This window comes from Anarrhichthys ocellatus, unplaced genomic scaffold, assembly GCF_004355925.1.
Source record: "Anarrhichthys ocellatus isolate YVR2014 unplaced genomic scaffold, GSC_Weel_1.0 scaffold37, whole genome shotgun sequence".
NCBI lineage: Eukaryota > Metazoa > Chordata > Actinopteri > Perciformes > Anarhichadidae > Anarrhichthys > Anarrhichthys ocellatus.
The window spans coordinates 334,353-357,697 of NW_022280067.1; the positions used below are offsets into that span (position 1 = coordinate 334,353).

The 23,345-nt window shown below is 42.5% G+C and overlaps 1 protein-coding gene across 1 annotated transcript in view; it reads left to right on the top strand.

Annotated features, from left to right (window-relative positions):
* fgfrl1a (fibroblast growth factor receptor like 1a) overlaps nucleotides 1–18,427 on the top strand; it is a 61,789-nt gene extending 43,362 nt beyond the window's left edge. Inside the window, exons 4-8 of the mRNA XM_031866909.1 lie at nucleotides 6,822–6,899; nucleotides 10,670–10,969; nucleotides 13,269–13,441; nucleotides 13,541–13,721; nucleotides 14,043–18,427. Coding sequence (XP_031722769.1) covers nucleotides 6,822–6,899; nucleotides 10,670–10,969; nucleotides 13,269–13,441; nucleotides 13,541–13,721; nucleotides 14,043–14,467 — 1,157 coding nt within the window. The 3' untranslated portion in view covers nucleotides 14,468–18,427. The remainder of the gene's footprint in view (nucleotides 1–6,821; nucleotides 6,900–10,669; nucleotides 10,970–13,268; nucleotides 13,442–13,540; nucleotides 13,722–14,042) is intronic.
* Nucleotides 18,428–23,345: the final 4,918 nt, after the last annotated feature.

Consider the following 23,345-nt stretch of genomic DNA (forward strand, 5'->3'; position numbering starts at 1 on the left):
GTGTGTGTGTGTGTGTGTGTGTGTGTGTGTGTGTGTGTGTGTGTGTGCGACGGGTATGTAGTACACGTGTGCAGATGTGGACGCTTGTGTACACTAACACACATCTCACTGTCTTCTCTTGAGAATATGACAACTTTCGGAGTAGACACTCTGAACCGTGTGTGGATGAACATATTTTTGGCATCTTAACTATGTGAAATGGCTTTTAAGGGATTTATTACCAAAAAAATAAGGAAAAACTATTTCCCTGAGTGACAAATTTAGAATCACAATAATATTAAAGTTTCAACAAATTCATATTTTTATTATCAATTAATACTTTGACAATGCTGAGGTCAAAGACAACAAAACACATTGTCAAAAGGAAATAATATTATCAAATAATGTTTTTTTTTTTTATGTATTAATCAGTTAGTCTGTAAAAGATCAAAATATGTTGAAAAATGCAGATCAATTAGTGATACAGTGATATAAAACAGAAAGAACTTGCAAACTTTGCTCAATAAATTGTTGTTGATTCAATCCGTCCGTCACCTTATCGAATAATCACCTAATCACCTAAATAACATTATCCTTACGCACAATAGATCTTCACCCTGGAAATAGTTTGAGAAAACAATCCCAACTCAAGGTCCACTCACTTTTTTTCTGTTCCTGAGCTTTCGGCTGCATCACACAGTCTTCCTCAGGTAGGAGTTTGATCAGTTGTCATGCAGATGGGTCTGTTGGCTTCACCCGTGCAGCACATTGAGGACTTTTCATCTGAAGACCGAACAGATCCGACGCCATGATAAAGGAGCAAAATCCATCTCTTGAAGAAGATTGTTTGATACGATTGAAAGCTCCAGAAAAAACAGTTATTAGACCGTGAGTGTGTTTTGTGTCGTGAAAATACGATCCTTGTTTTTAATAAATGTTCTGTATCCTGAACTGAAAAATCATTAACAAAACTTATTTATTTATTTACGTAGTTTTGAAATCGACGTCTTCACTGTCTGTGGTGTCCTCGATGGATTACATGAGCTGCTAATAACATATGAAACACGACCCGTTCTGCAGACAGAAACTTTCCACAGAACATCTAAATGTTTTAACCTTTTGGTTATCTGGAAGCCACAGCATGTAAATCTAACCGGTTCTTACAATGTGTGTAATGTTGCAACTTGCGGCAGCTGAATTCAAATGAATGTTCCTAAAATGTCTGTGGCTGGAGAGAGAAGTATGTTTGGAACGTGAGGTCTAAATGCAGCATATCAGACAAACACGAGACACACACATACTTTTCACCCACAAACAAAATCCCTCCAAAGCAAAATGTCAACTCTCTTGTGTTCTTCCAACAGCAGCAATAAAGGGCTTATAACATAAGACACATGTGGTTTCGTGGGTTTCCAGGGCATTGTTGAACTGATGGCGTTATAATGACAGTGTGTGTTTTAGCAGGGGGTCCGAGCCCTGAACGGTGTTCCTCCTTCCTGCTGGTTGTTACAGTAGAGGAGGAAGATGGATCGTTGCAACACTGTATTGAAGAATGAGGTTCTCAAGTTCTTCGCCCAGAAACAACATTTATCCACTTCTCCCGCTGCCCAGGCTCTTCTGAAAGAGCAATCCAATAATCTCTGTGGTGCACCAACCAGAGGTCACGTGTTAAACCGAGAGTGAGCTCCTCAGACATCTTACATCTTCTGCTCATGATGTCTCATTGTTTACGCTTAAAGTTGCTCTTATTCGTGTCTCAGGAAAGAGTTTTACTGCTGCAATTTTTTTTGTAAAACCTTTCATTTATTTTCATGTAAATAAATATTGTTTTAGGGAAAGTTAGATTAGATAGAGATAGGCATTCCCTTTTTAAACATGTATTGATCAATCATTCCTGTTTATTATATTGTATTATTATATACAAACCCTTCTGGCATGGTGCACTTTAGTTACATCGAAAAAACTAGAGTTATACGGTGGTACAGATCGGTGTAATCCCTGCTCTAAAAGTGAAAGTATGATGGCTGAGACCTTCAGAAAAAAAGATGTTAACGTCTATAATTCTGTGACGGCTGCTTACTACTGATGAAGATCATGTCAGATGATCGAAAGCTTCAAATATGATCGAAAGCTTCAGCTACTTGTTGGACCTTGTGGTGGGATTGTTTTCTAAACTGCTGGTTTCAGGGTCACGAATGAACGTTTGAACATCCGTGAGAGAATAAAGTTTACTGTACAATAACTTGCTTGAAACATGCCTCATTTAGGGAGTTTATCAGGTTAATTCAAGATTTTTCTGATCAGTTACACACCATGCAGTTGGGTTAAACTTCAACTTTGGTCAAAACTGCAATCCGCTGCAATATTCAAAGCAAGCTGTTGCTGCCGGAGCAAAAAATAAACCCTCCAGGTTTAACTGAACAATGCCTCTTCTTCCAGAGTTATGTAAGAACGCGTTCACTTGCGGTAGCTCCTGTCTACCATATGAAGTGAAACAGCAAGTCTGGATGAAGTGTGAGGCAAGCTGTGCCTGTGTGGAGCCTGAAACTGTGCCCGTGGTCAGTTTTAGAGGACTGACGGTGGTTCACTGGGTTTTTGTCGGATACACAAACTCAGCATCAGGCTGGTTTTGGCCCCGATGCTGCAACAAGCAGCCTTAACACATGAACACACAGAGGCTCTGTCCACATATCCAGTGTCTCTATATTAAAACCTGGAAGGACATGACCCTTTAGGAAAACACTGCCCCCCTCCCCACCTCCAGACACACACACAACCACACACACACACACACACACGCTGGACTGTTGGGACTCATATTTCTGAGCTCGCTCATGTCCAATTGCTGCCTTTTCTCGGCAGAGCTAAATGTAAATACGAGAAGGGGTTATTCAAACACACTCAGTCACACAGGGGTACCCCGCCAGTGAATGTGTGAAATGTAGCACACTGTTGAACCATCTTCCCCCCCCCTCCCTGCAGATGAAAAGAGAGCGGAATGAAAAGTAGAAAATAGGCAGAAAAATTAAACGGAAAGCACACGTGTGAGCAGAGAGGGAGTGAAGGTTCCAATAAGAGAAATACAAAACTCATTAGTGACAAAAGAAGGGAATTATGAAAGATGTGTTTTAAACACTGTTTTGAAAATTGAAAAAAAAGGACAGCAGGTCGTCCACATATCAGAACATCGGCGGTTCGATCCCCCGGCTCCTCAACTGTTCCCGAAGGCCGTGCCGTCGTTGTGTGTGTGAATGAGCATCAGTTTGGATGGCACCTTTTACCTCAGCCTGTGCCATCATTGCATGAATGTGTGTGAATGGTGTAAAGCGATTTGAGTTGTTGGAAGTCTAGAAAGGCGCTATTTAAATGCCAGGTTATTTACCTTAACTGGACTTTGGGGGGACATCTGGTGTCTTCACATGTAGGTAGATATCCTCTCACATCTTGTGCGACTACAACTTCAAAGAGATACATCTGGGACGAGACAAGATGAACATTAATCAGAAACATGTGGTCCAAAAGCTCATAGTAAACGTTCTTTTGGCCCTGATCCAAATCTTTTTAATATTGGGTGGCTGCCGATGCCGAGTCCAATGAGGACTTATTAAATATGTATCTGACACATTGAAATAACAGCTGTTGCTTACTTCTATCTGACACGCCTTATTTCCCACAAGCTACTTGATCCAAACACTGAAGGTCCTGGTATCAAAGTATTGGTTTTGTATGAATGAACGATAAAGTGGGAGGATGTGACTCCTGAAACTCTGTGGGATTTGTTGGAACTACAGAAACACTCCACTTGCGGTTGAGCAGTGGTGAAGCAGGGTGTGAGTGGTGCTTCTTCCCGCACAAACAATCTTTGGCTGAGATAACAGCCTAAAAATGAGAAGCAGCTACTTGAATGCTTTGTCCACTGCTCTTTGCTGATGATAATTAGCGAATCTGTGTAACCTCAGTGTCCAAACTCAGAGTCGATCACCGTTGCGCCCAAATACATTTTCACATTCACACACACTTCATTTTCATTCGCATTTGCAGCCAAATGCTGCACTGTGGTGAGAAATAGAGCAGTGGTGCAACACTAGCAAGCTCAGGTGGACAAAACACAGTACGGTGAAGAACGGATTCAATTGTGATCGACTTTATTTTAGCCAATCAGCCCTGACACTGATTCTTGGCATCGGCCCGGAATTTTTTAAGTATATAGCTGCCATTATCTTATCGGTTATTGATACTCTGAAAACGCTTGCTTATACTTGCCTGCGTGTGTACGTGTGTGTGTGTGTGTGTGTGTGTGTGTGTATTAGTTGTTGTAATCACCAGCCAAAGTATCTGGCCAAACATTAGAAGGTGGAACGGGATCAGAAGAAAACATTTTGTTTATTGAAAACACCTGAAGCAGGGAGGGAATATGTTTTCTACTCTGTGTGTGTTCAGCTTGAACCAAACAGTGAAACATTAAGTCCGTTCCCCCCCAAAAAAATATCTTTGCACTCGTATAACAGACCTAAAGAAAGGTGTAAAACTGACTCTGCTGTCAGGAACTGTTTCTGAAGCCAGGATGTCTAACATCAGTCTTGTGATTTGCAGGGTTTGAAAAATACTGTTACAGTTTGACTCTGTAGAAGACTAGACAGTTGTAAAAGAGCATGCTGTGGATATATAGATATTTATGATAAGTTATGTTCAAGACAATGGTGTTAATAAGACCACGCACATTCAGTTTTCCCTCTGAACAAGTTAGTGGATTTTCTCTTGTCGGTTTCTGATGTGTCTCTGCATCAGCATCATAATATACAGCTGCTGTACATGGACATGTTTTGAATTTTGGTAATACTTTGATGACTTGGATGCACGGCTGCACTGTATCGACAGTGGAAGCGGTCCAGCCCCCCCTCTGTGAGAGGGTCCGTAGGAGGTCTGCCAAGTAAGGTTTACAGGCTCGCACCAGGCCTGGGGGAGGGCCCGCTAGCTGTTAAGAGTGCTAAACCGTGTTCCCCCCTTTAGATCAGACCCCCGTGCCGCTGGGCTTCAAACGCGATGCCCTTTCTCAGAACACGCCGTGCATGTGGCGGGAGGGAGGGAGGAAGGAGTGAGGTGCAACGGGAATACCCGCACCTCAAGTTACCACTTAGTTAAATAACGCATGCACCCACATTTGCACCGACACGCCCCTACAGGAATTCATATCACACTCTCACGTGCACACGCACAGGGCGGCCTGCCTGTGTGCTATTAATACCAGCCCCGAGGATGCAGGTTGTGCCTCGTATTTGCATTTCAAATGCGTCTTTCGCTCCCATCATCCAAAATAGTGATGCTCTGAAGACATCTGGCGCTGCATTAAACGCTGAGCTTTCAGGTGGTCTTCGAAAATCTACTCGCGGATCCGTATTTGTACCAACATGCAAGATGAACGTATTCCTTTACAATCACGCACTCTCACGTATTTACCGCAGGTGGTCCGAGGCTGTTTGGATCTCGTTTTTTCTTTCTTTCCATAACTACCATCAGGCTTTGGTTGAAGTTTCAGGTTCAAGCCAAGTTACCCCCCCCCCCCTCACATATTTTGACAGACCTCATATTGCTCTGTATCAGCCCTCCTCCCTCCCCACCTCCTCTGTTAAAGGGCCCCTCGGATACATTGGCTCCATCTTGAAGCGCTCCGTAGCGTGAAGGCTCGGACAGATGTTTGTATCTTTTTGATAATCAATTTGGGAAGACATGTTGAGGGAGGGAAACCGATACACCAGCGTTAGAGTAAAAGCAATATGATACCGTGGAATATGATATAGGCACATACAGTAGGGAGGAATTCAAAAGAGAATTTTCTCATACGATCATCTTTGGGAAAAATGTAAGATGTTTAGGGCACAAATTGATGATCTTGCTTTCTCAGTGTCACGGAGTCAGGAAGGAGTCATTTTAGAGTTGAGGGTAGAGGCATGTAGGGGGACTTGGAGTGTTCATTTCACAGCTTTCATCACCAGTGAGCTGCAGCAGCAACAAGTCTCTGGCAGAGGGACACTAGAGGACAGACATACATCATGTTGTTTGTCGTTTGGTTTTCTGGTTGGACAAGACATTTGAAATGAATGGTGGCTCGTTGAGGGCAGAGTGCAGCTGGAGGGAAAGTACGTTTTTGAAAGCCAGAGGTGATTTTTTCCAGTGAGTTGTAACACCTCAGTCTCACCTTTTCCACCACATTTTACCTGCAAACCAGGTGTGTACTATAACGTTGTCATTTTTTAATATCTTTGACTTTTAGTGATGCGGACAGTCTTTTTCACCTGATACTTCTCTCTACTTTTTACCTTAACAAAAACTGTTGTTTTTAAAGTGATGACAGGGATGCTTCTGCTTTCTACCTCCTTAAATGGTAACAATCTGCATCCAATTTGAGAGGGCAGACCAATGTATCACTGAAATCTTAGAATTCATGTGTGTATGAACAAACCATCACACCTCATGACCCCATGCTGAAACAGCTGCATCTTATGAAACAGCTGTCAGATGCTGATAGAAGACAGACAAACTCCTCCTGCTAATCCATCCTAACTCGCATACAGTCCACGTCTCTTTTTCTTTTTTTTTAGTTTGTAGCACAGAGACCCAGCTGAGCTTTGTGCACAAGATTAATGTTTATTTTACTGGAGCAACAAGTGGGTGTAGAAATCATGACTTCATCAAGACAATTCAGCATCGACCATTGAAAGTACAAATTCACATTTGTATTTGTCTGATGGTTGGAGTTTGTTGCATCAGGTCTCTTTGTATAGTATATCAACTATTCACAGGTTGTCACTTCACTTAACGATGCTTCCTCTCTCCCTCACCAGATGACTCCAGTTTAAGAGGTGGAGCCGGGACGGCCAATGGAGACTCTGAACACGGCCCGGAGCTGGCCGGAAAACTGGGTAACCGCTCGCAACGTCTCTCATCTCATCACTGCACTGCACGCGTATAAACATTTGAAAATGAGAAGGAGGCCCAGGAGGGACACTTCAGATAGCTGGCAGTGTGTAACACTTTAAAAAGCACAGTAGCAGATTGTGCAATAAACACCTTGCACACTGTGGCCCACACACAGACACACATCAGGGTGTTTGTTTGCTGAGATAATTGGCTCTGACAGAGTGGAGAGCAGTCTATTTGTGTGAGGTGTGATTTGGTGGGACACATTCTTTCCTCCTCCTCCCCCCCAAAGTCTCGCCGGTCACCCCGCCATGTAACTTAACCCTCCTTTCTTTGCTTTTTGTTATCCTCATCCCCAACTCTTCCAGTTCTTCCTCTCTTTCTCTCCGTCAGAAAGGCTCTCACTCACTCACACTAAAATGTCAACAAACGTTTACTCTCTTTGCTTTCTCACACACATTCTTTATCTTTATTTATTTGCCTCTTTCTGCTCACACACAACCAAACGCAGACACTCACAGCTTGAGCTCAGGCAGCGTTCAAACCAGCTTTAGCGCCCTTATTTATTCGAACGAGGCCTCTCCGGCGATGACAGTGTGTTTCTGCTGTTTACCATGTGATCCATGTCTCAGTGATAGTGTTTTAAATCCTGCGTTTCATACCGTTGTGCAGTGTTTAGGTGTTTGATAAACATTTTAACACATTAACTTGCTCCAACTGGACATCACAGATTGTATTTCATCGATAAACATACTGATAAATCATCACAAACTTTGTACAAACTCAACCTTGTTTAAAAGGAATTAGGGAAAATATGCTTATTCAATTTCTCTCCGAGAGCAAGATAAGAAAAGCAATACCACATATACAACCTGTGAGCTATGTGTGGAGCTTCAACCTGGAGCCAGTTAGCTTAGCATTCGTATTTTGTTAACGTTGGAGAAAACCAGGCTAGCTTTTCTCCCCCGCTTCCAGTCTTTATGAAATAGAAATCCTTTTTATTGTCATATACACATACACGACCTCTGCATTTGATCCATCCCTGTGTGCCCGGGGAGCCGGGGGTTCAGTGTCTTGCTCAGGGACACTTCAACACGTGGCACGTCCCAGTCAAGGATCAAACCGTTGACCCTGCGGTTACCAGACAACCCTCTTAAGCCAGTGAGCCACGGTCACCTAAGCTAGGCTAACTCTCTCAATCTGCCATACTTAATGCAGACGTTGAAAGTGGTATCAATATTTTCATCTAACTCTCAGAAAAAAATGTGTAAAGAGAAATTTAATTCTAATACTAATGTTAACCCTAAACCCAAATCTAAACTAATCCTGTCAAAATTCACCAAAATTATACATTTAGCAAAAATCGCCGCATCTGAGAATTGGAACTAGTAAACCACGAGGCTCTCTCTCCCTCACACACACTCTCTGTCCCTCTGTCTGTCTCTGACACACTCTCTGATCAAAGGCGGTCCGTCGGAGGGTCAGCAGTATTTTTACACTGTGAAGTGTGGCGTTGAAGTGGCCCCTGAGACCCAGAACAAGTATGCCCTTTCGCCCGTTCTGGCTCTCACCTTCTCGCCTCTTCCCTCTCTCTGTCGCCGCTCTCTCACTTCGCATTCTCGCTGTGTTTTTCTTTCATTCTTCCTCTTCGTGTGCCTTCTCCCTTACCTTTTCTTTTTTTATTGTTTTAACTCCATCTCTCCCTCTCTTTGTTCTCAATGTCTTCGCCGTCACTCCAGTTTTATTTGTCTCTTTTTAGCAATCTGTCAGTCTGTGCGAGTTAACCTCGAGTTGAACTTCTCTCCTTCTCTTTCCATCTGTTTTCTCCTTAACTTCTGTTTGATTTGGTTCAGCTTCAACAGTATAAATCAGTTCATTTCAGTTGCACTTTGCTGTATTTGGTTGCTTCTCCAGTCTCATCTTTAGCCAAAAGAGTTCAGCTGCACTTTGCTTTGGCTCCTCTTCTCCATTGGTTTCAGCCTAAGCCATCCAACTGAATTCATGTAATCATCAAAGAAGGACATTGCCAAAACATTAAAGTATTAATCACTGTCTTCTATTTATCCTCCACTTTCTGTTACATGTAATGACTCAGTCCGGTCACAGTTCAGCTGTAGTAGCGGGGGGGGGGGGGGGGGGGGGGGGGGGGGGGTGTTTGTTCTGTCTTCCTGTCCAGCTTCCTGCCGGTCTGGAGAAAACTTTATTCCACCTAGTAATGTAGCCGCAGTGAAATCCCCACGTCACATAACTCTCCTCCTCGTTTGTTTACCCAGAGCTGGAATAATAACCGTGTCCAAAGAAAGAGGCGCAACTGCAGTAGTTTCAGGGAGATTTATCGCCCCGGTTGATGGCTATCTGCTGTGGCCAGAACGTGAGGGCTGTAAAAATCAAGCGCTCCTGTGAATGATTTCCTCTCCTCCCTCCCTACTGGATAGTTGTTTTTTTTCCCTCTTTGATCTGCGTTCACTGCTCGCTGATTGTTGTGTATTTTAAAGCGAGATATATGTGTGTGAATAGATTAGGGCCCTCTAAGTCAATTAGTCGACTAATCGGTCATCTCTAGTCTTTTTGAATGAATGAATGTTTGTCGACCAACTATTTCGTCGGTCGAGGACAGCCTGAGATCAGATGGGACTTGTTTTGGAGAACGTATCTTTGAATGGCGGGATGGGGTTAAGTCATGCAACTACATGGAGGGATGTGGGTGTTTGAATAGGTGTCTGTGGTTAACTGTCCATTTAATGTTTTGTGAGGAAGGATTTGCATGAATGAATGGATGTTTGGTGTGATGCTAAGTCGCTGTCTGGCTTTTTATGACTTGTGCACAGATGTGCATTCATGACCGGATATTTACAGTGACGTTACATTGCTGTCTAGATGGCTTTTTTTTAACAACCCTGAGGCCAGAGGTGCTGGATCCATGTAAAATAAGGAATCTGGTGTGTGTGTGGGGGTGGGCGTGTGTGGGCAGGTTCCCGGTCATGTGAGTCAGTCTTTTGTGTCAGGGAAGAAAGGAAGTGATTTAAACATTTTTCTTAAACAAACAATTATGTGTATTACAGCAAATTAGCTTGTATATAGCGAGAGGCACGCTGCCATGTGTTGTTACTGCACAACATGGAATTCTTGGCTCTGCCTGTTACGATGACCTCAGCCCGTCTGACGCTCCTTACACTGCATAAAGAAATGCCCATCTAACAAGTTAGCAATTTTCTCTGCAGACTGAGATGAAGCAATTTGTCCCTAATTCCATCGTTCTTGTTTAAAAAGTTTGCAGAAACAGATGTCTGAATGTTGACTCAAGGACGTCTTTTCACACCAGCCATGAATGTACTTGTGTGTAGAAGATGCCAGATTATTATTAACTTCAAATAAAATTGATTTCATGGTGTGTAGTCATCTCTGAATGCTCCCTTTGTGCAGCGGCCCCTTCAGATAACATGCCTTTGATCGCTCTTTACGTCTCATAAAAGTCTCATATAGGAATCTTTGATGAGTTCCACCATCTTTACCGATCTGCTCTCTTTCCCCCGGTTTGAAGAACAGAACACAGCTTGTAAAAATAAAACTGCTTTGTAAACCTCCACTCATAACTTCTTTGGTTCACTCCTTTCCTTTTGTTCCCATCTGCAGCCGACTGAGAAAGAAAGTTTTTGTGTGATAATTATCTACATAACTTTACACTATGCATGCATATTCCACAGGCAGCCAATATCAGCAGTAGATCTCTTTCTCTATTTACAGTTTCAATTCTCCCTCTCTCCCCTCGCAGTGCGTCCACGTTTCACTCAGCCGTCAAAGATGAGGAAGCGCGTCATCGCTCGCCCAGTGGGCAGCTCAGTGCGTCTGAAGTGTATGGCGAGCGGGAACCCTCGACCCGACATCGTCTGGCTGAAGGACAGCCGGCCGCTGGTGGACGAGGACGCTGGAGCGGGAAGAGAAGGGGAAGGGAAGAAGAAGAAGTGGACCCTGAGTCTGAAGAACCTGATGCCGAAGCACAGCGGGAAGTACACCTGCCACGTGTCCAACAGAGCAGGAGAGATCAACGCCACCTACAAAGTGGAAGTCATACGTGAGTTACCATGCAACTGGACGCTCAAACTCAAAGATAGAGATCGCTTATTAAATGTTTTTTCCACCATCATCCGTATGTTGTCTCTCTGACCCAGTTTGTGTTGGACTTCTTGTATTGGTACGAAGAGGCAACGTTTTCAAGCTACTCTTAGGCAAGCCCGCAACTATAAACAATTTTCATAATCCTTCATTTTTTTCAATTAGTATATAATCAGAAATTGGTGAACTGCTTGACATTGGAGCAACATTGTTAAATTTCTTGTTTAAACAGTCCAAAACAAAACGTAGAAAAGACGGAAATCCTCAAATTTAAGCTGCTGAAAAAAGCAAATATTTGGCAATTTTGCCTGATGGTGCCATAATTAAAGACTATTTATTATCCATTGAATAATCCACTCAAACGTTTAAGGGATTTAACATCCAAAACATGTTCCGGTACAAAGCTTTAATCTATGTGCAAACATGGCTGCATGTGCTGATTTCACGTTGTGACACATCAGAAAGCACATTTTTGGAGTTGTGGTGCGGATATATGATACACCAGCAGGAATGTGTCTCACGAAAACAATAACACGCATTGTGTTGTACACAGTATGTGTTTTATTGTTTGACTGAGAGACCTGTAGGGTTTGAAATGGGTTTCCATTCTGACTCACAATACAGTGATTGTGTAGAATGTCTAAGATCGGATGATCTAGGACACCATGATTCACTTTTCAACTATAAGAAATGATTTGCTGACAAAGAGTGAAGTAATCAAAACGTGAATGTCCATTTTTTAGTTTTTAATGCTATAGATTAAGTAAAGTCTTTTAAGGTATTGTTGGTTGCAAAGTAGAGCCACGGTGCCCTCGTGCACCAGTGTGCTGCTCTAATGAGTTGCACCAAGTATAGAAGTCCTGAATAACTTTCACTTCAGTGGCATTTATTGATCACCACCAGGCTCGTCGGCAAACAGCAGTCGAGCGAGCGAGGAATTTTTCCAGTTTGTAGAGTGAACCAGCTGCGCTTGCTGTCTAAAAAAGGGTTGATTTCTCTCTGTTGAGAGCTGAATGTGTGCCGCGATGATTTGTGAGTGTTTTGTGAGGTATTAGGTTGTGTTGGACGGCTGCAAAAGCTGTTTTGACGCTGGATGATTTAACGTTAAGCTGTTTGGTAGAGTTGCATTTGTGTGTGTGTGTGTGTGTGTGTGTGCACTGAAATATATGTGTTGAGAGCCTCAGACCAGCTCCGTTCTCGTTTACTCTCCACATCTGTGGTACATTAAAGTACAGCTGTAGTCTTTCCTGAGAGACACAAACAGAAAGGAAGTAAATCCAACCGCTGCTCGCGTCTGTCCAATGTGACATTTTCTCTATCAGTAGAGATTCACCCGGCTGTCAGTCATTCACAACTGTTAGAGAGAGAACTTGAAGAAAAAAGTAGACCTCTCACAAAACATAATTTATAAGTAGAGATACCAGAGTGCAGTACATCATGGACATACTGTAATTCCTGAATATGATCATTTATCAAGTGGACATGGGTTTGCACTTGCTTGACAAGCACTCGAAGCATCCCTCTGGGATTCCAATAATTACGACATACATTAAATGCATTTATTTATTTGCTTTTTGTGCTTTTCTATTTAGATGTTAGCTGAGTTCTGGCCGTGTTGTTTGCATGTGTGGTTTCTTTGCATTTCATTGTTAGCAGTCAGCTTACCAGATGTCTTTAGAACATGATGTGACGGCAACATTTTTTCAAGGTTTCGTCATTTACATAAAGCACCGTGAGCTCTCAGGAGAACAAAAAACAGTGCAACCCTTTCCATAACACCACAAATGCATTGGAAACAAAGAAAAGGAAGCCAGCACTGCAAAGTGTCTTAAGCATAGTTCTTCAGTAAAAACATACACCTGCTCTTATCTCGGGTTACGTTCTCGTGAGATCGTATTAGCAGATACTAAGAAGGAGACTATTGAATGTCGGTGGCAGGTGTGTTTATTCTGCTGTATAAACTGAGGAAGAAAGGGCAGGAGCTGAAGATAAGGCATCTGTTTGTGTTTCTAGAGCAGAGAGGGAGGATGTGGTGCTGAATGCAGCAGATACTGTTCAAACAATGCTTGGAAAACATGTTATATGGTCACAGGGTTGTGTAGTTTCATTCAGTTCAAATAAATTGAACAAAAAGAGTTCAGAGTTTCTGATTACAGCTGAATTTGACAAAATACAACAATTTCTTCTGTTCACACTTTGTCAACTGAAATGGAATTTGATATTAAATATACTGTCCGTGTATGTGTCACTTTCTTCAGAGCGTACCAACTCTAAACCCATTCTGACTGGCACTCACCCTGTGAACACCACGGTGGACTACGGAGGAACCACGTCTTTCCAGTGTAAAGTCCGCAGTGACGTCAAGCCGGTTATTCAGTGGCTGAAAAGAGTCGAACCTGGTGACGAGAACAAGTTTAACTCCACCATAGAGGTACAAACACATGCACAGCTGCATCTTAACGTATTTTTTTCCGAGGCGAATTGACCGAACCGATCATTAATATTGCACTTGGTATGGTTTTATTTAAAGGTTGGAGACCATCGCTTTGTGGTCCTGCCTACAGGGGAGGTGTGGTCTCGTCCTGACGGATCCTACCTCAACAAGCTGCTGATAACCAGAGCCAAGGAGGAGGATGCCGGCATGTACATCTGCCTGGGAGCCAATACTATGGGCTACAGCTTCAGGAGCGCCTACCTGACTGTGCTACCAGGTCAGAGGAAGCTAACATGCACGCATAGGGAGCTGTAGTAATTATACGTAATTCTCTGGTGTGATATACTGGAGAGGAAGATACTTGACCAGCAGGTTTGATTTGAAAAAATACTTTTGTTGCTGATACCATTTACCAAACTAGCTTTTCCTGAAGTCATCATAGTTGAGGTTGTTCAACATATTCTCATACAACGGTTCATTTTACGAAAAAAGTTATTCCTAATTTGACCAGCTGGTAACATGCTAGCTTACAACAACCAGCTAACTGCATCTTATTTCAGTCATTTTCTGTTCTTACTTTCTCCTCCTCTCTTCGCAGATCTGAAGCCCCAAATCAACGCTGTCCCCACGCCAACGTCCCCGAGCCTCCCCTGGCCCGTCATTATTGGGATACCCGCAGTTATCGCCTTCATCTTAGGCACCGTCCTCCTCTGGTTCTGCCAATCAAAACGCAACTGCTCCTCCTCCTCTTCGTCCTCCTCCGCTCTTCCCGCTGCGCAGCGTCTGCCCGCGGCCAATCGCGACCGAGTCGGCCCGACGCTGCCTCCTCAGCCGGCCAACGGGGATAAAGATTGTCTCTCATACGAGGACTACGTCGCCCATCAGCAGCTGCTCCTGGCTCAGGGAGGCGCTGCGTTGGCTCCCAAGGTCTACCCGAAGATCTACACGGACATACACACGCACACGCATTCGCACGTGGACGGGAAAGTGCACCAGCACCAGCACATTCACTACCAGTGTTAGCGCGCCTTGGTGCATGCAGACTCATTCACAACAGTCCATACAAGCTGCTGACAAACGCGAGAGACCGCGCGGATTCATATCCAGAAACACGGGGTCACCCAACTCTTCCTCATTCTGCCGCAGCCTCGTTATTGTGTGAACACAGACTTATTCAATGAAGAATGTAAAGAAAGAAGACAAAGATTCTTATTTTTAGGCAAATCTGGAAGCCGATCCAGTGAAATCTATGAGAGAAAAACCCCAAAACATGTTTTATTCAAAGCTTTTTTGGAAGACAAAATCTTTTCTGTCCTTTTTTTTTTTTGCTCAAACTCTTCTTTTAGTACTTTGGACACAACCACAACCTCCTCAGTAACAGTACAAATAGCCTTCGCTACAAAGGCTCCAACTATAGCTACTCATGTATATAGTGGAATACGATTATATGGCATTCAGCACGCTACTTCATCCTGGGTGATCTATTAAGAGAAATATAGCATGTATGTATGTAATGTAATAGCTTCAGTTCAGAGTATATCTCAGGCATCAGCCCAACTGAGCCATAAAAAAACCACAAATCAAGGCAAACAGTATCCACACACCCTCTGCAAAGGATGAAGGCTGCTGGCTGTTTGCTTCTGCCGGGCCGCCAGCCGTTCTGATAAATGTCCAGCTGCTATCTGGGTACTGTGTGATGTCATACTGGGCTACTGAGTTCAGACTGCAAGGATCTCTCTCCGTAGATTGATTAGTGAAGCAGCTACGGTGCGATTTCTGCTACAAACGAGGAGATCCTCCAGACCGAGTACAGCTTGTGCCCTTTTTTACTTCCTGGAGAAAAAGGTGTCATTTCCTGTTTCACGTTCTCGCCTTTTCGACTTTGTTTGATGCTCGCTGACTTAAGAAGAGAGAGACGGAGGATGTCAGTTCTCCTCCATGTCATACGTTCAACCTCTTAAGCAAACAGCGCAAAGGGATCATCAACAATGCCTCGGTGTAAAGCGGTGCCTTCTAAGAATTGTTTCCAGATTCCATGAATCACTGTCGGATCATTGGATATGTCACAGATACTTGTTAATCTCTTGTGAGATTTAGAGGACATAAAAGAGAGGAATTTCATCTTAAACTCTTTGACTTTAAGTCCTCAAGTCTTCTTCCGAAAGCGCTGCACGATACGACCTAAGGCTCTGTTCTCCACACACGGTTTGGTACGAAGCAGAGGGACTCATCTGCTGTCTGGAGCTTTTACCTAAAGAGGTAAAGGTTTGGATTAAGGGCTGCCTTCTCACCTGCAGAGCTTTCTGTCAGCCGGATCAGGAAACTGGAAGATGCTGCATCAAAACATTTTAGATGCTGAAAAGGTAAAAGCTTTAAACTGACACAGATATCGGTATCACAAACATTTAGAGACGTATATTCTACAAAAAGTGATGTTAATTACTACACCAGTACCTGCTGACCAGCTACAAGTACATCAACTGTTCTCAGTGCTGTATAATGACAAAAGATTAGAATAATCACTTGATATATACAAAGATATGTCCGGGTTATTTAAATCTGAATGTTTTAATTCACTCATCGGCAGATTTCCTACTAATTCTATTGACAACCTAAAGAGATGTTTTAAATAATGAGATGGATTTTAAGCATGTTCGCTGTATGTGATTACAGTTTGGTCTCATGTTAATGCCATTTCAAAGCCCTCACATGTGTTTTCGATTCATATTTCCTTTACTCTCACTAGTTTTGTTGCATCTATTAGAATGGGGCAACTGAAACGTTCACAGTTCTTATTAAATCATTGGGTTTGGTCGACTTCCCAGCATCGCTCCTCCTGGCTTCATCCTGAGCAGAGGTCCAATCAGCCAGATTAAGTGAAAACACCTGTGTGGGTGTTCAGAGCCTTTGATTTGTAAACAGGGAGGTCACCTGCAGCTGTTATGAGTGAAGCAATTAGTAGACTGTATAAATGATCCTGGAGAAAGCCGGTTTCAAAGCCAACATAAGCGCCAGCTGGAGAGAGTGGATATGAAGTTATGGTCAGCGGTGCTAGGTGGTTATAAGACCCACAACCAAAAGGTATGAGGGATCCACAAAACCTCAAAGATCATGATGATCAAGTTTTTAGCCTTTAAAATGTGTTTCCACTCGCACTAAAATCTAAAGATTACTTATAAAAATGCAACAACTAAAGCATCAAATCATCTGCAAAACTGGTGAAATAGAGTATATTGTTTTTTATAGTGTCATAGTCTGCTGGGTTTTGGAGACATACTGATTCCCACCTTCTCTTGTTACCTGGTTTGTTCATGTATTTGAATGATCCGTTAGTAGTTCTGTCGTTGAATCACTGCGGTTTCACTTCTCCTGGTAGACGAATCAAACCTAATTGGAAATCTGCCCCAACAAACTGTTTCAGTTGAAAGCCAGTCACAACTGACCTTCTCTCAGGCGTCCATCTTGTTCTTCCTTTGTGCGCATGAATCGAACCACTATATAGAAACGAAAGATCAGCTGTTTAACATTACAGCACTCTCACGCCATGTGACGTAACATAATGGTTGAAACAGTGGGGCGACTCCCTCCAGAGATATATAAAACATAAAAAGATCGCAAATATGAAAGAAACCGTTGGCTCGTCAAGCCGTCGATTGCACAAGTGTTTCTCTATGCAGACCTTCGACGGGACGAAACACAACAGTGAGAACTTTACAAGTGTGTGTTTTAACAAGCATGTGACAGGAAGTGATATATTGAAATCACCTGGTAACTTAAGTTGCACATGTGGTCGTTCTTAAGCATGGGTTGTTGCTCATAAATGTTTAAACTCAAGTAGGAAAATGCACGGGAATATACATATGGATACTTCCTCTATGCACAACTACTATTCAAGCCTTCCCAAACTTTCTGTCATTGCATATTTTGCATCATTTTTATTTTGTTTCAAACCCGTCAAGTTCTTTGTATTATTTCACTTTCTGAATGAGGAGACTTTTAATAAGGTGCAGCCTATAAAACATGCCCCCTTCAGATCAGATGAGCCACACACACACACACACTCACACACACACACAGAGACATATTCAACTAACATGTGCATCTCAAACCCACAACAACAGCCTGTGACCTTGTTCTTTCCTGTACAACAATTCAAATACATACAGTATAAAAATACATCAGATCACAAAGAATAACATATATCAAAAATGATTTCCTCGCCAGAAACGATATGAATATAGGTCTTGAAATGTGGCATTAGTAGCTTTCCCTCTGACATGTTTTTCTTGTCCTCCCATCTTTTCTGTTTTGAAACATCTGTCGAAGTCGCCCTGAACAGCTGGAGTGTGTCCTATTGTTTTTCATTTTTGCTTCTAATGTTGGAGTTGTGGAAAAGTTTCCGAGCAGTTACACTTTCCTCAACCAGCGCTGTGTTTTTCTGTGAAAACTGTCGTTGCCTTTCAGTTCTCTTTTTTTCACCTGTTTTACAAGTGGAACCCAGCGTAGTTTTATTGTGTCAAAGCTAATCGACTGCCAGTAGACTGTGTATCACCACTAGCATGTGCATGGAACCACATTAGTGTTGAAAATATAGTCAGCGTTAGATCATTTAGACTGTTTAGGTCCAAACAGTAGCTCGAGCAACACATTGGCCCTCTAAACATTATCAATACTAAATTGTCTCAAGATTCAAAAAATAAATTGTGTTTCTAATTTATTTTCTTTTAAACGTGATTTATTTTCATATAATTGGGCATTATACTGCATGAGTGGATTTTGTGTTATATAAGTAATAAGCTATGTAGCAAATACCATGTTCATGTCATTGTAAGATACTGTATTTATACGTACGGACGGAATATACGAAATTTTATCGATAATCTTTGTATCGACAATCTTGTACAGTCTATTGTCATTTAGGTTAAAAATGTTGTTTTTCCCATTGTAATCATTTTATTGGTGCCATTAAAAAAGTTAAATCTACACGTTACAGTCTTTGTTCTTAAAGGTTGAATCTAATCAAAGCAGGACGGGGCATTTTAACAGTATTTGCAAGACAAGATATTTATTCCTGAGTATCTATCAATCAATTTTCTGCCTGTTTCTGACGCATCACAGAAAGACATTCCAGTCCAGTACAATATACCTCTCAGTGCCGTGGGAATGTTTTTAAGTGAGTGCCCTCTAAATAGTTGCAGCCCTTCGATTGTGAGAACTGCAGCCGGCGATTCATCTGTCAACATGTCCATCTGGAGGGATGACGGATGGACGAGCGGTGTGTGCAGACGGAGGGTGTGAAGGCCCAGCATCTCGCTCTGCCCCTCTGACTCATTTAGGGAAAGAAGACGGTGAAAGAAAAGCCTGCTGAAAGGACGGGGCACTGCAAACAGGGTGGAGGTGGACACGGGGCAGGACAAGGGAGCAGAATAAGATGATAATAAACAGCTTAAAGCAGTACTCTGCAGAGTCTCCAGGCTTTTAGCAACATGTTACATGCACCTTTCCAGTCCTTCGACTTGATGAAGTGGTAGGTGGTGCTAGAGTTGGTCTGTTGAGCAGTTGTGGCTGTCAGCGCAGGCATCATCTTTACTTCTGACTTGGCTCTTTGACCTCCAACAAACACGTTAAAGCAGTTTTAATTACTTTTTTTTGGGCCACTTGGGGGCAGCAGAACAAGCTGTAAACACAAAAAGAGCAATACATACATTTTATTAAAAAGTTGATGTGGCTAAAAAAACAGTTGCCTATTTAGGAGTCGAGTCTGTGCTCAAATGTGCTCGATTTCCACCAACGTGTGAGGAACATATCCGACTCTTTAGCTGCTAAATGTTCCAGCTACTCGCTTACTGTCTGATCTTGACTTGACGGTCCAGTCAGAGAGACTGAGAGCAGATGACACAAAGTTGACGGTATTTTAAAAACCTGAACGTTTCAGGGCCTTTGAGCCAACATTTGGGGCTGGAGCGTCTGGAAACAGGGTTAACCCAAAACAGTAAAGTTGCAGGAAATATACTGAAAACAATGCACAGAAAGATGCTAAAACGCTGGATTCAGTAAATGATGGGTGGCTGCAGGCATTATTTTAGATGGCAATGGCGTATAGCTTTATTTAAACATCACTTTTCAGAACAAAAAAGTAAAAGACCGTTAGATTAAAAGTCTGTTAAAAGAGTTATTTAGGAGCTAAATTAAACTTCTCCACTTCTCTTTTCAATTTCTTTGCCTTGTTTCCCCACTTTTCATTTAAATTGAATCGGACATCACATACAACGGACCGGACCCTTTCCCCCCCTCATGTATTGGATGTTTTGACCGACATAGGATCATTAATATGGAAACACTGTTTAAAAACGTTGTGGATTGTAAAGTTGAAGGTTGAAATCAGGGGTTTATGAGCCTGGGGGAAGGAAAATAAGTTTGAGAAAAGAAACCCTGAATAAATTCAGAGGAGTGAAATCCCTCACAGGAATTTGTGGTTTTGATGTTGTTGCAAAGTCAACAGTTACTCATGACTACATGATATAACCCAGGGATTTACAAATCCTGGATCCGCTGGATTTCCTTACATCTGGTAAGCTTCACTGGTGATAAACAAATAGCAGAGGTTGTGTAGGATTTAAAGCTGTGACAGACGTACTACATTTGTGTTTGTGTGAGTGAAAACTGTCCAGATAAAAGAAACTGTACGAGGCAAATACGTGACTTTCCCTATTTGTTTCCATCCTTGGCATCAGACTTTCATTCTTTCCTTATCTCAAAGATTATAGCCTGATTCTCCTGCTTTCTTCTGTTTCCCATGTGAATTTGATTGACTTGAAGAGTCGAGGGGGAGGAGGACAGTCAGAGGAGGAAAAGATGAAGAGAAGCAGGGAGGAGGAGGATGACACAGAGCTGAGCCGCTGACAGATGTGATGAGAAAATGGAGAGGAGATCAGTGAAGAGTGTGGAAGTGTTGAATGAAACGGGAAAGAGATGTGCAGAAACAGGAACGGAGGAGAAAACGTCACAGAGGCCCGATAACTTCTTCATTTGTCATTTGGATCCTTGGATGAAATTCATTATTTATTGATTTTTCTTTCTTTTTTTCTTTCTCGGAATAAATAACAATCTTTTAAATAATCTAACAATGCAGTAACTTTCATTTCATTTAGCACACTGTGTTTCTCTATCACCTTTGTTTAACCAGGCGAGAGTCTCATTGAGATCATACGTTTTCCCTCGAGGTCAAAGCCCACAAGTCAACACGCAGTAGAAATGTCAATAAACACGTGAAATATCAGGCCATGTGTCCTGTTACACAAACAAGCAGCGATTATCCTCCTAAAACATTCATGAAGTCTCAAGCGACCATCCAAATGAGTTAGAAAACAATAATAAATGACATTGTGGACCAATCCACAAGGAAACCTGAGTGTAATGTCACAAGGTGTGTTATTTGATTATAAAGTGTGTTCTGCTCTTCACAGGACACGCTGTTTAAAGAGGACATTTACAACTATTCAGAACTGCAGCTTTTATTTTATATATCAATATAAACCCATTTTAAGTGAAGTGTTTCAATTTGTCCACTGAGATTTTAAAGTACGGTTGAGTGAGTTTAATGAAATCGGTTGTGTGAATCAGGAAACTTTATGACTTTGTCTTGTGGCATCAAAACTCCTGAGTTTGCATTTCTTATTTATAACGTAAAGGTAATGGAGGTTTGATGGTAATTTGAAGAAAACCTGAAGGATAAGAACCAACAAGACTCTATATAGTATATATGAGGTTCTGTTAAGTATAAAAGATTAATGCAAACAGCAGTGAATGAAAACATATACACTGTCTTTTCAGGATTCTATGTGACGATGTAAATGGGTGTGAATCCATCACAGAAATCCTCAAACTGTTCAGTCTTAAAGGTGAATCTTGAGCTCTTGAGATCCACATCAATCCTGTTGTGTGAAAAGTCACTGTCGCTTTATTCTACAGAATTGAAATGCATTCTGGGGGCTGTTTTGGTTCAAATACAGACATTTATTTAGTTTAACCTTCATATTTTTTGATCTGATAAGCCTCTTTCACACTAGAGTTCCAGTGGGATGTTGATGGTTTAGTACATATTACATATTCAGTCAATGGAGATATCATGTCAGAAAAATGTTCTCGTTGTTTTGCAGAGATCTGTTCAACTCAAAAGAGGATCGGTAAAATAGGTTCCTACATTTTTTTAATAAAGGAAAAATAGTGACAGAAAAAAAGAGGATGAAAGTCTGTGTCAGTGTCGTACATTTTCACTGAAACTTTTTGTGAAATGGAACTTTTAACCTTTTGGAGTGTGTGGTTTTGAAGGCCTTTGGGGTTCAGTGTGTATGACGGCTGGCTGAGCAGGAGGCTGTGAGGACATTCCTGAGCTGTCGAGATGGAGGATGGACTCTTTGTTGGGTTAAAGTCACTGTTTTGTTTTGTTCTTCTTCTGACATAAACCTTCTGTCAACATCACTAGTGTCATATAGCAATTAGAGGCTAGAAAATGTAGGTTTTGCAAGTCCAGTTGTTGCAGTGAGTCAGTGAGCATACTATTGAAGGAAGTAAGGCATCACAATAATGGGTGAAGGTTTGCTCCTCTCTATTGCAGCCGTCCTCCGACCAATAAGATGGCTGCATTCTGACCAAATCCTGTCCATTGCCAGAGCAAGTGTTTAGTCCTCTGGACCTTGAGGTCTTGCAGGACCTTTTGCTCACTCTCGAAGGGCCCTGGTGTGCAGTTGGCTGGTTAAAAGGGTGTGAACCCATGGAGGAGATTCCTGGGCGCTTGAGTCAACAGCAGCTGTGGTTGGTGATGAAGAGAAGCTGTCCAAAGAGCTTTTTTTTGTTTTTTTACCAGTAACTGCCTTTTCACTGTGAAAGGACGGCTCAGGTGAATGGAGTCAGTGACCATGAAGGGCTCAAACACACAGACACACACCTGGGGGAAAAGACATGCACACATCTACTCATCGGAACCTGAAAGATACCTCTACACACACACACACACACACACATACACACTCAACTGAGAGTGCATATGCAACATGTGCACATGGAAGTTAGATGCACACACACACACACACACAGATGGGAACAACGCAGACACCTGGCTGGCATTGTTGAGGCTCTGTTCTGTTTGCATACCTCTCCCTCTCTCCACTCATCCTCCACACAGCCACAAAGCCGCCATTAAAACTAAAACTTGAATACAAAAACACAAAAAACGAGGCTAAAAGGGGCAACAGGCGGCTTCCATCCTTCTTCCACCCATCCCTCCCTTCCATCCTTCCTCCCTTTCTCTGTCTCTGTGTACCAAATGTTTACCTTCCCCCCGTGAAAAGAGAGGGATGGTGGACAGACAGGGTGAGAAAAGAAAGAAATCTGGCAGAGGGGAAGGGAGCCAAGGCCTTTAAAGTCTGCCACAGAGCCGTGACAAAAGCTTCCTAATCTTGGTGTTGTCTTTCGGCCCCTTTTTCTCCCTGCACATCCTGCCAAGAGTGTCTCTCTTTCTGTCTATGTGTGGTGTGTGTGTGTGTGTGTGTGTGTGTGTCTGTGTGTAAGACAGAAAAAGAGAGGAAGAAAGTCAGAGTCAGTGTGTGTTATGCAAGCAACTGTGTGTGTGTGTGCATTTGTTTGAGAAAGTAGTAAAGAAGGCAAGACAAGTTGGTGTGTGAAAAGAGATTGTGTGTGATAAGGAAGTGTGTGTGTGTGTGTGTGTGTGACAGGAAAGGAATCTTTCCACAGCCGTGCTGACATCACTCAAGCATGCATGGGACAGTTGGAGGAGGCCGGGCCCCTTCAAAGGCAACAGCCTGCCTGCCTTCACATGTGGGATGCCTGTGTGTGTGTGTGTGTGTGTGTGTGTGTGTGTGTGTGTGTGTGTGTGTGTGTG